Genomic DNA, 15,994 nt, shown 5'->3' on the forward strand with positions numbered 1-15,994 from the left:
ACACTGGCCTATGGACTGTAAGGTCCAGTTAAGAAACATTCAAATTTGCACTCGGTCACGGGTAGTAAGAGGCTAATGCACTTTTTTATCAATTCCAAATAACCATTGATTTTTAGGGACATGCTGCAGTCGGGAAATGCTGTGTAATCATGTCGTGTTTACACATGGGACACAGATAAAAAGCCCGTCCCAAGTGAGATCTGCACTGCGGAGCTGAAAGATGAGGAGGACTTTGCTGTGGCTCCTGGCCTCTCTGGGCTTGGCCTGGATCTCTTCTGTCACTGATGCCGATCCATTGTAAGTCCACATTATTTAAGCATTACTTATTTGCATCTCAGTTTTAGCTGGAAATGATACTGAACATATTGGCCAATGTAAATGTTGGCCATAACTTTCTTTTGTTGGTCTTGATTGCAGCGAGAGGGATCCTTATAACCTCACCAATAATCGACTGAAATTTTAGTTGTCAATAGATGACCCACCAGTGGCTCTCCAGTTGTGGTGTTTGGCCTTCTTCAGGTGGTTCTTAGGGTGATCTGCGTTTTTAGGCAAAACATTTAAATTTAGACAGAATTTCATTTTAGCTTCAGGAATCCATTTGAAGTCAGTGTTTTTGTATTATTTTTTTTTATTGGTTTAAAGATAAGATAAGATAAGATGAGCCTTTATTGATCTCACAATGGAGAAATTTACTTGTCACATCCAGCTCTTAGAAACACTCAGGGTGTGCAAAAAAAACGATTAAATAGTAAGATAGTGGTATCTTATGTACAATGACAACCAAGGACTTTGGGGGGACAAAAGTATAAACAGTAAATAATTAAGTAAACAATTAACACTATAAACAAGAATGTTTATGGTTTATGTTAAACATGGTAAACTCTCAGTTTAGACATAATTTAGTCCACTTTAGGTACGTGTAAGACGCTTTTCAGACCCCGTTTAGTCCTGAATTGATCTTGATTAATATTTTATGAGATGGCGCTGTGTGAAAAAGATGTGAAGCCTTTGAGAACCGCTGGTCAACTGCATAGAATTACAAGTAATGAAATAAATGCATTTTAAATGAAGAATTTCATATAGATACATTGCGATTGTCGCTTCACACAAAAAAGAGGGAAAAAAGTAATTTAGAGTTGAATTTACACTTTGCTCGATCTACAGCCTCTTGCCACATCCAGGTTGTGTCTCAGTTCCAAGTATTGTGGATTTTGGCCCTGATGTGAGTCTGGTTTGCAGAGCAAGTAAACATCAGACTTCACAGCAATGGTTAAACATTTTATTGATCTCTTCTGGAGGTTTGTCAGAATAATTTCAAAACATTAGTCGGAACAAAAATAGATTTTTGCTAAGGATGTAATTGTTACAACAAAACGATAATGCTTAATTATGAATAAAAAACACTAATAAAACACTATATCAATAAAAGGAACAGATTCCAACAGTGTAGTCCATTCAACACTGGATCAATGTTTTGCTTTTGCCTTATTTTCAACAGGAAGGTGATGTCTGCTCCCAAAGTGCTGCGTGTGGGAACAGCAGAGAACATCTTTGTGGAGTGTCAAGACTGTGGCGGACAGGCATCGATGAATGTCCAAATCTCCGCCTGGAACTATCCAACAAAGACCACACAACTGAAGCGAACAACTGTGCAGCTAAATGCAGCCAACAAGTACCAAGCATTTGGAGAACTTGTGGTAAAGCATCACTCATCTTGATTTCATTATTTAAAAACTATTTCTGGATGGCTTTTAATGTATTGAATTTATTGGCAATGACAGATCCCCCCTGATAGTTTTGGCAAGGATCCCACAGTGAAGCAGTACGTGTACCTGCTGGCGGACTTCCCAGGATTCCGCTTGGAGAAGGTGGTCTTAGTCTCGTTTCAGTCGGGATACATTTTCATCCAAACAGACAAGACCCTTTACAACCCTGACGATGAAGGTAATTGTGGCATTAAAGGGTTTTCAGAACTCAAAACAAATTGGATATATTTCTATAAGACGGCATGGTATGAAAAATACAAAAACAATATTTGAAAACTGATCACGTTCAATCAAACTGTTTCAAAGCAAGACTAAATACTGTAATCTAAATACTTAAGCCAGACCAAAACAAGTGTAAAATGGAACCAGATGTGGAAAATCAAAACTAAAACAATACTTTTACACTTTGTAAAGTTATGTGTTTTTGTTTTGTTTTGTTAGGGTTGTTTCATTATAGTTTTGTTCTTTTAGTAAGGTTTAGTTTACCTGCTTTACTAGTTTCGATCACTTCCTGTGATCTTCCTCAGAAGCGCCCCCTGGTGGTGGAGGGTTGTTTTGATGTAGCAAAAACAATGTGTCAATCACAGTCAGTGATGGTGCGTTTACTGTGAGACATGGAAATTGCATCACTGCATTTTGAGATTATGCAGCCCTAATATTAATAATAATGGCTTACAGTTGTGATGCTCTTTGAACTGCCACAGTCTCAGATATTAGACGAGCAGCTTTTTTAACCTTTTAAATTTCTAGTTTTGTGTATTTACTGTCTTACATAATCTTCAGCTTTTCCTCAACAGAAAAGACTTTGCTCTGTCATATTTGTTTCAGATGGAAACATGATAAAATATACATTTTAGGAAGTCAGAAAACTTTCTAAATGCACCATATTTAGCCTATATTGTCTAGTCGTAAAAAAAAGCAAAAATCTAAAAACATGTTTGTCTCAGTTAATTTTAGGATTTTTGCTCTGACGCCGGGCATGAGGCCGATCGGGAGGGATGAGGCGACGGGAAGCCCGGCTGCTATCAAAGTGGAGATTGAGGTATGTACAGTTCAATACGTGTAACATAGAGATTAATCAGTTTACCATCACTTACCATTAGCGTGGTAGCTAAAAGTGTAATAAGACGGTGTTTATGATAATATTACTAATTATAACACAAGCCTCATGTAATGATAGTTAGACAGTTAAATAGATAAATAAATCCCTATTTTTTCCTCTTTAGCGTGTTATTTTTATGCCACTACCATGTTAATACTCAGCTCATGTCAACTTTATTCATTAAGCTGCTCTACAGGAGGAACTTTAGCTTCTTCGGTTGGTTCCCTGGATCCTCTATTGTTAGAGTTTATTCATTTTAATTAGTGGTGGGACTTGAGTAAAATTGAAATTGTGTTAATTATGGTTTGTGTAATTAATTAATCGGAATTAAGTGCATTTAAGCATAATTTATAAGGAGTTATATTTTTATTTATTTTTCTTTGTTTTCTTCTCCATTTGAACTTATTTTGATGGAGATGTGCAGCCTGTGTGATCATTTCAAACACTTCAATGGCAGTTCAAAATTTATTTTAATGAAATGTTACACATACATTCCAAATTAAACATGAGGTAATTTGTGCAAAACACATAAAACTCCAGGGGAAGGGAAATTAACAGAAAATAAATCTACATATATTGTGACCAGATTTCAATGGTTTTCGCAGCCTTTCTGTTAGTACGTGGCTCCTTTTATATCCATATCAAGCTCTTTTTGAAAAACAAAAAACACAGGGTTTTTGTTTGCAAATGTACACTTATGAATATAACATTTTGCCAAAATAATGGTTAGGTTAACAATAAACATCTTGTCAGGACTCATTAAGTAAAGAACACAAGAGCAACATGCTCGTAATACATTTTATAATTGTTGCATAACTTAGACACAAAAAGACAAGTGACGTCTTTCCAAAATGTCTGAATACTGAACAGGTCCAAAATAAATGAGAAACATTTTCTGGATGGGATTCACAAACGTGCAATTAATGTCCAAGTCTTTCTTGAATCTTCTTAAAAAATGTTTTAGCGGGTAAAACTTGTGGACAATTTTGAAGGAGATTTATTTTATTTTATTGGTGAGAAAAAACTTGCTGGGCAAAGTCCAGACCTTAGTCCAGTTTATGTTCGGAACATACTTAATCCAATAAAAGTGAACATGAGGTTTTGTAGAGATTTCACGTTGCAAGAGAGAGTGAATTGCCTTGTTACTGCCACGCGATGATGAGAGACATTTTCTTCCACAATGGGTTTCATTCAACTTAGGAGGAGAACATGAGTTACTGTAAGAGGAGCCACAGCACAACATTCGTGCTCCACTGGGAACAGCGCTTGTGACCATTTCAAACTCTGCAGGTGGCACAGATGTATTATACATGGAACAAAAATCACAATACGTTAATAAAGTGCCTTCTGGAGTCAAAAGTTGTTTCACAAGCATAATATTTTTCTCAAACCAACATTTTAGAAACAAACTTTTGTTCTTGTGCAAAATATCAGAGTTGTTCCAAATAGAATAACGTTGCGGAGAGAAATTGCGCTTATAAATCAAATTCAAAGCAAGCTCTCTGCACTCTTGCCGGCGGTGTATGTTAGTGATGGTCAGTCGTGAACGAGTCGGTCCCAGAGCGCATTACAAACGTAGTACAGGAGTCCCGGCTTAAGTTATAACTTCAGTAATGTGTGAGTCTGTATCCATCTCTCAGCGTGAGGCTCCAGCAGCTCACGGAGGTGGAGCTGACACAGGCAGCAGAGCATTTATTCAGTAGTTTTCTTGCATTGTGATAACGCACAACATTGCAGGGTATGTTGAGAAAATTGATGTCTGTATTGTGCAACAATTCGCAGATGGGGACCCCCTGAATATCGACAGGTATTTCGCACACTGACTGCACTGAACCTTATGTAATGTAATTAATCGGAAATTATACCAGTTGGTTTAGACATGGTTACACCCAATTTTGTTCTATTTTAGACCCTTTATAGAGTTTTATGGAGGTTTAGTCTTGAATTGATCTTGGTCTTTAGGTCTGGTGAGTGAAAGGTCAAATATTGTTTGAGGTGGTACGTTGGGCCCCAAGTTTGAGAACCACTGAACCTACTTAACAAACCTTCTGTTCACTGTGAACGTTCCTGGTCATTTGCAGACCCCTGAGGGCATGGTCATCCCGCTGGACACTGCCTCACTCAAATCGGGGATCCACTCTGGAACATACCGGCTTGATGAAATTGCCAGGTCAGTTTTGCATTTACTTTTGGGAAATGACTCTTTTTCTAATCCGTCCATGTTTGTCTAGTGTTGGCCCGTGGAAAGTTGTAGCACAATTTCAAAGCAACCCACAGCAGTCATACTCTGCGGAGTTTGAAGTAAAAAAATATGGTAAGTTTCAACTAACAAAGCCAGTGATGGTCATTATTAAAGCTTGTATTTTTAGGAGCTAAAGATTTCCTTTGGAATGTCATATTTTACAAAACTCAGCTTGTGAATTTGTTCTGCTTACATAGTGTTTGATTTCTTAACCCCTTAACTCCCACCTGAACCGAGCAAATTTTCTCCAGTTTGGCTTTACCCTAGTCCAAAAGCTTCTGGAAAAAAGTGAGAAAACATTGACAAAAAAGTGACGAAAAATTAATGAAAATGTTGCAAAAATGTCATAAGAAATTGACAAAAACTTGACGAAAATGTGATAAAAAAATTACGAAAAAAGGACAAAAATGTGATTTAAATTTGACAAAATGACAAAAATGACAAAAATTTGATTAAAAAAAATGACAAAAAAAAATGACACAAATGTGACAAAAATGTGATAAAGAATTGACGAAAAAAACGACAAAAATGTGATTAAAAAAAATTACAATTTTTTTTTTTACAGAAATGTGACAATAAATTACAAAAAATGCCAAAAAAGTTACAAAAATTAGTTGAATACCCAACAAAAAAATGATGAAAAATAAATAATCCGATGACGTGAGGAGAAAGATCCTCTCAGTTCGGGCGGGAGTTAAGAGGTTAACAACAACAAAAATATAATAAAAAGGTTTTCTGATGCATTTTCAGTGCTGCCTAGTTATGAGGTGGAGCTGACAGCTGATAGTTCTTTCTACTATTACGACACCCCGTCCTTTAATGTTAGAGTCAAATCAACGTGAGTAACTCATGATTTAAGCATTTTATCTTGATTTAAAGGTAGTAACAGCTGTAGAGCTAAACCCCTTTATGGTTTCAGATATTTGTTCGGAAAAGAAGTGGATGGCATGGCCTATGTTGTGTTTGGGGTCATGAAAGATAACCTCAGAAAGGTCTTTCCTGCATCACTGCAAAAAATCCCAGTAAGTGCCTCATACTTTACTCCACTTTCTTTGTCTGTCTGGGCCGTGAGTGAAGATGACCACATGGGTGCAAAAAGAATATGATCTGTCCTGCCAAGGTTCATGTCTTAAATGTAGATGGTGGGCTGGTGTTTGTATCACTCTATGGGCGATTGACCCTTTTTTAGAGAAGAAATACCAAGTTTCCACAAAAATGTGACCTTATCATTATTGGCTGCGATCTGGTTCTCGAGCTTCCATAATATTCTTGTGGCTTGAAGTCGAGCAATGCCACCGCTTTTGGGGGGAAAAAAGTATGCTTATATTGTTTCCTGTGGATTGGCCCCATAATTACAGCAATATTGACCATAAACCTGATCAGAATATCTGCATTTGCATTTGAGAAAGTCTGTTTGCTCGTCCTCCACTTCTATATTAAACTTTATAATGTTATGTGACACGACCAAGCCCTATATAACTCACACACAACAAACACATTATTTGCATTTGGCCTTTACATGATGTGCAGCATTAATCCACCACATTGGGAACAGAAGGCCATTCATTTTGGGGACTGCGGAGGAATAGAGGGCCTTGTAACCATCTGTTTGGGTTGGCCAGCTCAAACACTGTCTTGCCTCTTGTCAAGTCATCGGCAGGGTTACTTGCTGTGTCTACATACCGCCAGATGTATGAGGCTGTCAGATCTTGGATCTCAGAGACACGAGTTCCAACGAAAACTTTAAATCGGCAGGACTCCGATGTCAGCCAGGTGAGAACTGTAGTTGAGTCTGTCCACAGGTATGTATCCGTGATGTTTACAGTGAGCTCTCGATGAATGAGGGAACAGAGCTGAGCACCAGTTAATGCTGCACAGAGCTCTAATCTTGGTATGGACTGTTGACGCTTAGGGGCTACTCTGGACCTGGCCATAACGAATGAAACATGAACTGTGTTGTCAGCCACTGTAGTGAGGTAGGCAACTGAGCCATATGCTTGCTCTGACGCGTCACAGAAGATGTGAAGAGTGTACCTTGCCCCTTCCGATGCGGCCTCTGGTGGGGCATATGTACGAGGTATGACCACTCTCTCCAGTTCAGGTAGCTCTCTCTCCCAGTTTGTCCAGCTCTCAATGATCTCTGGAGGCAAGTTAGGGTCGTCCCAGCCTCTCCTTTTAGCCCATAATCTTTGCACAAGGATCTTCGCCCGGGTGGTATAAGGAATGATGATCCCTAGTGGATCGTACTGTTGAGCTAGCACTTTGTAAATGTGCCGCATGGTGGGCGTTTGATTGACTGAAGGCTTAGCCTTAAAGCCAAGTTTGTCAGTTGGACAATGCCACCTTAGACCCAGTGCTGGTTCTTGAGGGTCGGTGCTCTTCTCAGCTAGCCATTGCTCTGCGCTTTCTGAACGGGCCCTTGGAGGTAAATGAGCGACAACAGCTGGTTTGTTACTTGCCCATTGCCGGATGTCAAAGCCTCCTGACTTCAGATGGTGGATTAGCTTGTCAATGTTCAGACCAAACCGGTTATTGGAGATTAGTATGACTGTAGGACTGTATTATTTGGAATTCTTCATCCATTCAACATTGAATTCGGACACAAAGGGCAGTTTCAAAGATTTACTGGTGTTCGATTTGTTACAAAGGTCTGGTATCTGAAAAATAACGGGAACAACCATTACTACGAGTAACTAATAAATACTGTACACACATAGCTGAACACCTAAATCACATTCCGTAAATTATCACATGAAACTATACTAAATAACAATTAGCTGTCAAATATATCATTTTACCCACCTCACACACAGACGCAGACATTTGTAGCTGCCCAACTGAAACCAACTGACAGCTCATCTCTTTATATGGTGCCCCATTACCTAGCAACCGCAAACTCCTCCCACCTAGTCAACTGCAGTAGAGAATTTATAACAGCCGCCCCAAGAATAGCAAAGCTATTATGTAAGACTAACTAAATTCTCGAAGGGGTTACTATAGTTCCTGGAGTGGAGTCGCTGTCATCGTTAGGAATGGCGGGCAGCTGCACCAGACGTGCCACCGGCCGCAGGTAAGTCTTGCTGCCAACCTGGACCTCAGCGGACCGGATATGACCATCGGCACTTGGCACCGCCCTGATGACCTTCCCGATGGGCCACTGAGCTCTTGGAAGCTGGGGATCAACAATCATCACCACTGTGCTGTTGAGGAGATCTTCTGTGTGCCGCTTCCACTTTTGACGAACTTGAAGTGACGGAAGATAATTCCTCAAGAATTGCATCCAGAAGTGATCGATCATCATCTGACAGTGGCGCCAGCGTCGTCTTGTGATGGTGTCAGGGGCATAACTAACTTGAGGTAAGGATGAATCCCGCCGCCCCATCAAGAGCATGTTAGGTGTAACCGGATCGGGGTCGGCAACATCCGATGATACGTAACCTAAAGGTTTTGCATTAAGAATGCCTTTAACTTCAATCAGGAGCGTCAGGAGGACGTCTGCATGCAGAGATTGTGTTCCAACAACCACTTGTAGAGCTTTCTTGACCGACTGGATTTCACGCTCCCATGCACCACCAAAGTGAGGGGCTGCTGGTGGATTGAACTTGAACTTGATCTGTTGCTTAGCGAGTTGTTTTTGTAGTTCTGGGGCCATAGAAGCGAACGCCTCTTTTAGCTCTCTCTCTGCCCCTCGGAAGTTGGTCCCTTGGTCTGACAGTATCTCTGCAGGGGTTCCTCTTCGTGCAATAAACCTTCTCAAGGCTAGGAGGAAAGTGTCTGAGTCTAGAGCGGCCAGCAGGTCGAGGTGCACACAACGGGTTGTAAGACACTTGAAGATCACACCCCACCTTTTCTCAGTACGTCGTCCAACTTTTGTGATATATGGCCCAAAGCAATCCACACCAGTGGAGTAGAATGGTGGTTTCAGGAGACGCACACGGGCAGGGGGCAGGTCAGCCATCATAGGGACAATGGGCTTGCCTCTCCACTTGATGCATTCCGGGCAGGTTCTTTGGTATTTCTTGATGGCCTGCCTCCCGCGCAGTATCCAGTACTGCCGCCTGATTTCTGCGAAAACTCTGTCAGGTCCTGAGTGGAGCAGGCGAGCATCTGCATCCTTAATAAGGAGTCTGGTGACACCATGATGAGGATCGAGCACCACTGGGTGGATATACTGAGCATATGGCAAGCTAATGTGCCTAAGACGGCCTCCAACACGTATTAGGCCAGTTGTGGGATCCATCTCAGGTGCGAGTGTGCTCAGTTTGCTACTTGGTGATAAGGGCTTGCCGGCCTTTAAACACTTCACTTCTTCTGGGAAACATTCAGCTTGGCTTGACCTGAGGAGGTGGATTGTGATTTCCCCAAGATCTGAAGGAAGGGATGAGTCAGAGGCCGCCCCGTGAAAGGACTGGTGGGTTTCTGTGATCAGTTCTTCCCAGGAGTTGACTTGAGAGAGGTCTGGCAATGAAGATGGTTGAGCAGCTTGTGTAAGTCCGCAGAACACACTTTGCTTCATTTCAGTAGTGTCCATGAGATCCACCACATTGGGAACAGAAGGCCATTCATTTTGGGGACTGCGGAGGAATAGAGGGCCTTGTAACCATCTGTTTGGGTTGGCCAGCTCAAACACTGTCTTGCCTCTTGTCAAGTCATCGGCAGGGTTACTTGCTGTGTCTACATACCGCCAGATGTATGAGGCTGTCAGATCTTGGATCTCAGAGACACGAGTTCCAACGAAAACTTTAAATCGGCAGGACTCCGATGTCAGCCAGGTGAGAACTGTAGTTGAGTCTGTCCACAGGTATGTATCCGTGATGTTTACAGTGAGCTCTCGATGAATGAGGGAACAGAGCTGAGCACCAGTTAATGCTGCACAGAGCTCTAATCTTGGTATGGACTGTTGACGCTTAGGGGCTACTCTGGACCTGGCCATAACGAATGAAACATGAACTGTGTTGTCAGCCACTGTAGTGAGGTAGGCAACTGAGCCATATGCTTGCTCTGACGCGTCACAGAAGATGTGAAGAGTGTACCTTGCCCCTTCCGATGCGGCCTCTGGTGGGGCATATGTACGAGGTATGACCACTCTCTCCAGTTCAGGTAGCTCTCTCTCCCAGTTTGTCCAGCTCTCAATGATCTCTGGAGGCAAGTTAGGGTCGTCCCAGCCTCTCCTTTTAGCCCATAATCTTTGCACAAGGATCTTCGCCCGGGTGGTATAAGGAATGATGATCCCTAGTGGATCGTACTGTTGAGCTAGCACTTTGTAAATGTGCCGCATGGTGGGCGTTTGATTGACTGAAGGCTTAGCCTTAAAGCCAAGTTTGTCAGTTGGACAATGCCACCTTAGACCCAGTGCTGGTTCTTGAGGGTCGGTGCTCTTCTCAGCTAGCCATTGCTCTGCGCTTTCTGAACGGGCCCTTGGAGGTAAATGAGCGACAACAGCTGGTTTGTTACTTGCCCATTGCCGGATGTCAAAGCCTCCTGACTTCAGATGGTGGATTAGCTTGTCAATCAGTGACTTGGCAGACTCAGCTGTTGGGAGGCTTTGCATGCAGTTATCAACGTAGAATGACTGCTCAATCGACTGAAGGATGTCCTCATTACCCTCAACCTGGTCCTTGGCATGCTTTTGCAGCGCAAATGTGGCACAACAGGGGCTGCTCGTAGTACCAAATGGCAGGACACACCACTGGTATATGTCAGGCTCTGCTTCTCTTTGCATATTCCTCCATACAAAACGTAGTAATGGCTGATCCCCGGTCAAGAGACGGACCTGGTGGAACATTGCTCGGATATCCCCACTGATGGCAACTGCATACTGCCGAAAACGCAGGAGAACACCGATGAGGGATGGACCAAGGGTTGGGCCTGGAAGGAGCTGTTCATTGAGTGACAAGCCATGGAATCTGAAGGAGCAGTCAAATACTAGACGGGGCTTGCCGTTGTGGTGGACAAGGTGATGAGGTATGAACCATGACTCTGCAGATGCCTCTACTTCTCCTGGACTGAGCTTGGTGACACAGCCTCCACTTATTAGCTTCTGGATCTCAGTCTCGTACTGCTCAGCAAGGGCTGCATTCTTTGATAGACGCCGTTCTGTGCTATGAAGTAGGGGGATGACTGCATCATGAGTGGCCTTGAGCTGTGGTGCACCTTTGGTACGTGGCAGAGGTGTAGCATACCTGAATGTGTCATCAACCTTTACTCTCTTGGTACGTGTCTCGAGGATGTTTATGGCTTCTTGGTCTAATCGGGATCTAGTAGCCAGCCTTTCATTTCTGAATGGAAGTACGTCCAGTTGCCAAAGACGTTCAACCTGCTGGTAGAGGTCATCAGGAGCTGGTCTGAAGGAGGTAAAGTAGCAAGTAGTGGAAGTAGAGGCCATACTGTCGGGACCCTGGAGTGTCCATCCAAGTGAAGTATTGATAGCTGTAGGACCGCTTTGACTACTTCTCACTGGCTCTTTGGCTGTGATGAGGTGAGTACAGTCGGCACCTATGAGGAGTAGTGGTTGCACTTTGTTGAAATCTGGCGATGGGAGGTCCCTCAGGTGACGGTAGCGTTTCTGCAGTGTAGCTAAGGGGTAAGATTGCTCTGCTAAGGCTAGCTGGCTTGCTGTGTAGGCGTGGCTGATCAAATAACGTTCCTTTGGGCATTTTTGTGGGGCTATATAAAAGTTCACAGCCTCACCGGAAAGATGAGCGACATCTTGACGAATGGTTCTTAGGGTGAGAGTCTCGGGTTTACCTTTAAGGCCTAAGCTTTGAACAGCTTCAGGGAGTATAATCGTGCGTTCAGCTCCATCGTCAAGAATAGCATAGGTTTCCAGTGACTTGTTGCCATGGCTCACAATTACAGGAACCACTTTGAGGTACACTTGTTTGCAGCTGGAAAGTGTGGCCTGGTCACCTGGGGTAATGAGATATACATGTGAGTCGGATTTGGCTACGCCATGTAGGACTGTCAGATGAATTTCTTGGCATTCACTGCATGGTTTCTTGAGGGTGCAGGCCTCTGGTTGGTGGTCAGTCCGGCCACAATTACGGCAGCGTTTACTCCTTTCGAGCCACCGATTGATTTCTTCTGATGGGTGCTGTACAATGTCTTGGCATTGTGACAAGTAGTGCTTTGTGCTCTTACAGAAGAGGCATAACCTTCTGGCTTTCAGTGAATTAGCTTCGGAGCCAGAAGGTTGTGTGTTGGGTGTATTGGAACCGTGATAGACAGACACCGACTGGGCACGAGGCTTGGGAGCAGAGCTGTGTCTATCATTCCTGGGAGCATGAACGTCCTCTCCACGGTGGCGCTGTGCCATCTTGGCAGAGAGTCTTTGGGCCTCCGCCTTTACTTTGAGCCAGTTAGCGAGATCTCTGAGGTTATATGGATTCAGGGAACTTGTATTGAGTCGACCTTGAGCTTGAAGATGCTCTACAAAACTGTCTCTCATTTGTGTCGGGAGTTTGCTTAGCAGCCGATCCACATGGCCAGTTGACATCAACTCGGACCCATTTGGCCCCTCTAATGAAGTGAGCATTCCCACTAGGAGGTCAACACTGAGGGCAAAACTCTGGAACGCTTTTTTGTCTCCAGGCCGAAGGTCAGGGGCATTTAGGAGTGCGGCAATCTCACTTTGTGCAAGCTGGTGGGGTTGTCCATATTGACGCTGTAGAGCCTCCATAGCAGCAGTGTAGGGTTGTGCATAGTGTCTACAAGACTGGGCAATCAGCTTGGCTTCATCCAAAACTAGACGCTCCATTAGTACACGGTACTTATAGTGTTCAGAGAGTTCAGTGTGAGGATTAAGAAGGTGGTCTAGCGCCATCTTGAGGTCAGTGAATTCTCTCTCACTGTCATTGAGTAACTTTGGTAGTTCAGAAGGTGATGTGGAAGCTGTCGTGGTCGTGTCGCTAATCCACTGTCCATTACGTCTGGCCTTGATGTATCCATGTCAAGATGGGTGAAAATCCGGCTCGGTAGGACCAATATTGGAGATTAGTATGACTGTAGGACTGTATTATTTGGAATTCTTCATCCATTCAACATTGAATTCGGACACAAAGGGCAGTTTCAAAGATTTACTGGTGTTCGATTTGTTACAAAGGTCTGGTATCTGAAAAATAACGGGAACAACCATTACTACGAGTAACTAACAAATACTGTACACACATAGCTGAACACCTAAATCACATTCCGTAAATTATCACATGAAACTATACTAAATAACAATTAGCTGTCAAATATATCATTTTACCCACCTCACACACAGACGCAGACATTTGTAGCTGCCCAACTGAAACCAACTGACAGCTCATCTCTTTATATGGTGCCCCATTACCTAGCAACCGCAAACTCCTCCCACCTAGTCAACTGCAGTAGAGAATTTATAACACCGGTGTTACCGTTTAGATTGTTGGTGGTAATGGTCAAGCCACACTACAGAAAGATCACATCCTCAAGACTTTCCCGAATATTGAAGATCTGGTTGGAGGATCTCTCTTTGTGACAGCCACGGTGTACACAGAAAGTGGTAAGTCCAAGTAGAAAATGAAATCCCATTATGTTCTTTAACACTGACTTATTTATATGTTTATTCATTATATTCATATTTTTACAGGAAGTGAAATGGTTGAGGGAGAGTTAAGAAATATGCAAATTGTTAAATCTCCATACTTCATCAGCTTTGATGAAACACCTAAATATTTCAAAGCCGGATTGCCATTTGATGTCACGGTATGTTAACGTCCATAAAAATATTTATAATGCACTTTTATAATCACAGGCAGATGTTTAACTTTGAGCTTTGTGCAGGTTACTGTTACAAACCCTGATGGGACTCCTGCAGAGGGCGTGCCCGTTGTGTTGGAGCCTGGTCAGATCCAAGACACAACTCGAGTCAACGGCAGGGCCCGTTTGACGGTCAACACCAGGGCCACTGATTCAAGCCTGACTATTACTGTGAGTAACAAGATGTGAAAGCAAAAGAATCATTTCGGTTTATGCATTTCCATCTTCGAGCCTTTTCATTTGTCTCTGACTGAAGGCGAGGACCAATGATGCCCAGCTTCCTGCAGAGAGACAGGCCTCAAAGTCAATGGTGGCTAAACCTTATCAGTCAAGGAGCCAGAACTACGTCCACATTAGTGAGTACCTTACAGTGCCAGTTTCTACAAAACACCACTGGTGTCGTAATGGCCACCGGAGTCAGAGAATAAAAGAATATATACTAGCAACTAAGTATTTTATCCAAAACATTTGATTTCATGAGCAAAGACGACGCCACAGTTAAGGTAGATTAAGAATGCATTAATGGTGAGTGACGTGATGATCGCTGGGTGAGAGAGTCCATCAGCGGGAAAAGCTCTTCAGAACCACTGACGCTTGGAACAGAAGAATCAAAAAGGAGAGAGAAAGGAAAGATTTATTTTCACTGGCCCATATAAAATAGAAGATTTGTTAAATTAACCTGTATTTGATGCATTTACAATGTTGACCTGGAAGTATGAATGTGGTCTCTGATTGTTGCTTGTCAGTTATTGTTCTCTTTTGCATGTCTGGGATATAAGAATTGTCTGGTGCTCAGAAGATGCCTGATTGTGTGTGTTTAAAGTTCTCCAGTGCTGTCTCTGTTTTAGGTGTGATGAGGACAGATGTGAAATTAGGAGCTAATCTTAACGTCCACCTAATAATGAACAGTCAATCCAGGCGATTTGAAATTACATACCTGGTGAGTGACGCTGCTCTGTGCTTCAAATATCCAATATTCATGAGAAAAACTGCTTTGCTGAATTACCTTATGTTTGTGTGTAGATCCTGAGCCGGGGTCAACTGGTAGACTTTGGGAGACAACTTTCAGAGGGTCAAGTGACGATTGCTTTAAATATCCCGGTTACCAAAAAAATGCTGCCATCTTTCCGACTTGTTGTGTACTACCATCCGACTCCCACTGAGGTGGTGTCCGACTCTGTTTGGATGGATGTTGACGACTCCTGTATGGGCACGGTAAAGTTTCTGTGTTCTGGGCAGGTTTCCTAAAACATGCATAATAATAGGATCCCTTACAGTTTACAGATTGCCCTATGTAGCCCAAAGTAAACTCCTCTTCAAACGTGCACCCCATTATCCCATTATGTTTTGTTTTTAGTTGAAGCTTGAACCCAGAAACCCTGTCCCGTCGTATGAGCCGCGGAGGACATTTCATCTGAGGGTCACTGGAGACCCAGGGGCCACGGTGGGACTGGTGGCCGTGGACAAAGGTGTTTATGTCTTGAACAAGAAGCACCTCCTCACCCAGAAAAAGGCAAGTTTTTTCCCCATTAAATTGTGAGTTAAAAAACACGACAGAGGGAATACATATAGCATTCCATTATCGCAGCAAAGTCTGCTTTGTTTTAATTTCAGATTTAGTTCATTCACAAACTTAGTTCAAACTAAAAGGTTTTTGATGAATGAAATTGTCATGCATGAAGATGATTTTGTTCGGGAAAGCACAGCTCTTCTTTTTTTTACCACAGAAGACAGTGGTCAGTCAGAAAGTGGTCATTTTCACACCTTCAGGATCCTAAAGGGTCGACCAGCTCTCTCCCCATGATTCTGGCCCAAAACATGACCAAAACATGGCCATTCACCAACCATCCACTACTCCATCCATCTGACCATCCAGGGTTACACGGCCTCATCTGTGAACGAGACTGTCTGAAAGATAGATAGATTTGTAGATTAGTCAGTTAAAAGCTAAGCTGTTGAAAAAAAGTCCTCAATGTATTTTGCCAATCAAAACATTCCCCATATATTATACTATATATTATACTGATATCCCGATATAAGTTTGAGTTATTTTTGGGGCGTCCCTCCGACTCAATTCAGGCTTCTCATGTGGCCCCTTAT

At 42.8% G+C, this 15,994-nt stretch overlaps 1 protein-coding gene across 1 annotated transcript in view; it reads left to right on the top strand.

Moving 5' to 3' along the window:
* Nucleotides 1–210: 210 nt before the first annotated feature.
* Nucleotides 211–15,994, top strand: part of LOC306969183 (complement C3-like) — a gene marked incomplete at its 3' end in the record, with an annotated part of 44,237 nt that continues 28,453 nt past the window's right edge. The window contains exons 1-15 of the mRNA XM_079564783.1: nucleotides 211–297; nucleotides 1,499–1,697; nucleotides 1,782–1,944; nucleotides 2,714–2,808; nucleotides 4,950–5,038; nucleotides 5,100–5,182; nucleotides 5,861–5,948; nucleotides 6,030–6,132; nucleotides 13,517–13,637; nucleotides 13,725–13,840; nucleotides 13,919–14,065; nucleotides 14,151–14,250; nucleotides 14,743–14,834; nucleotides 14,918–15,109; nucleotides 15,252–15,407. Of these exons, the coding sequence (XP_079420909.1) occupies nucleotides 221–297; nucleotides 1,499–1,697; nucleotides 1,782–1,944; nucleotides 2,714–2,808; nucleotides 4,950–5,038; nucleotides 5,100–5,182; nucleotides 5,861–5,948; nucleotides 6,030–6,132; nucleotides 13,517–13,637; nucleotides 13,725–13,840; nucleotides 13,919–14,065; nucleotides 14,151–14,250; nucleotides 14,743–14,834; nucleotides 14,918–15,109; nucleotides 15,252–15,407 (1,821 nt within the window). The 5' untranslated portion in view covers nucleotides 211–220. The remainder of the gene's footprint in view (nucleotides 298–1,498; nucleotides 1,698–1,781; nucleotides 1,945–2,713; nucleotides 2,809–4,949; nucleotides 5,039–5,099; nucleotides 5,183–5,860; nucleotides 5,949–6,029; nucleotides 6,133–13,516; nucleotides 13,638–13,724; nucleotides 13,841–13,918; nucleotides 14,066–14,150; nucleotides 14,251–14,742; nucleotides 14,835–14,917; nucleotides 15,110–15,251; nucleotides 15,408–15,994) is intronic.

Source organism: Gobius niger (assembly GCF_951799975.1).
Source record: "Gobius niger genome assembly, chromosome: 10".
Taxonomy (NCBI): domain Eukaryota; kingdom Metazoa; phylum Chordata; class Actinopteri; order Gobiiformes; family Gobiidae; genus Gobius; species Gobius niger.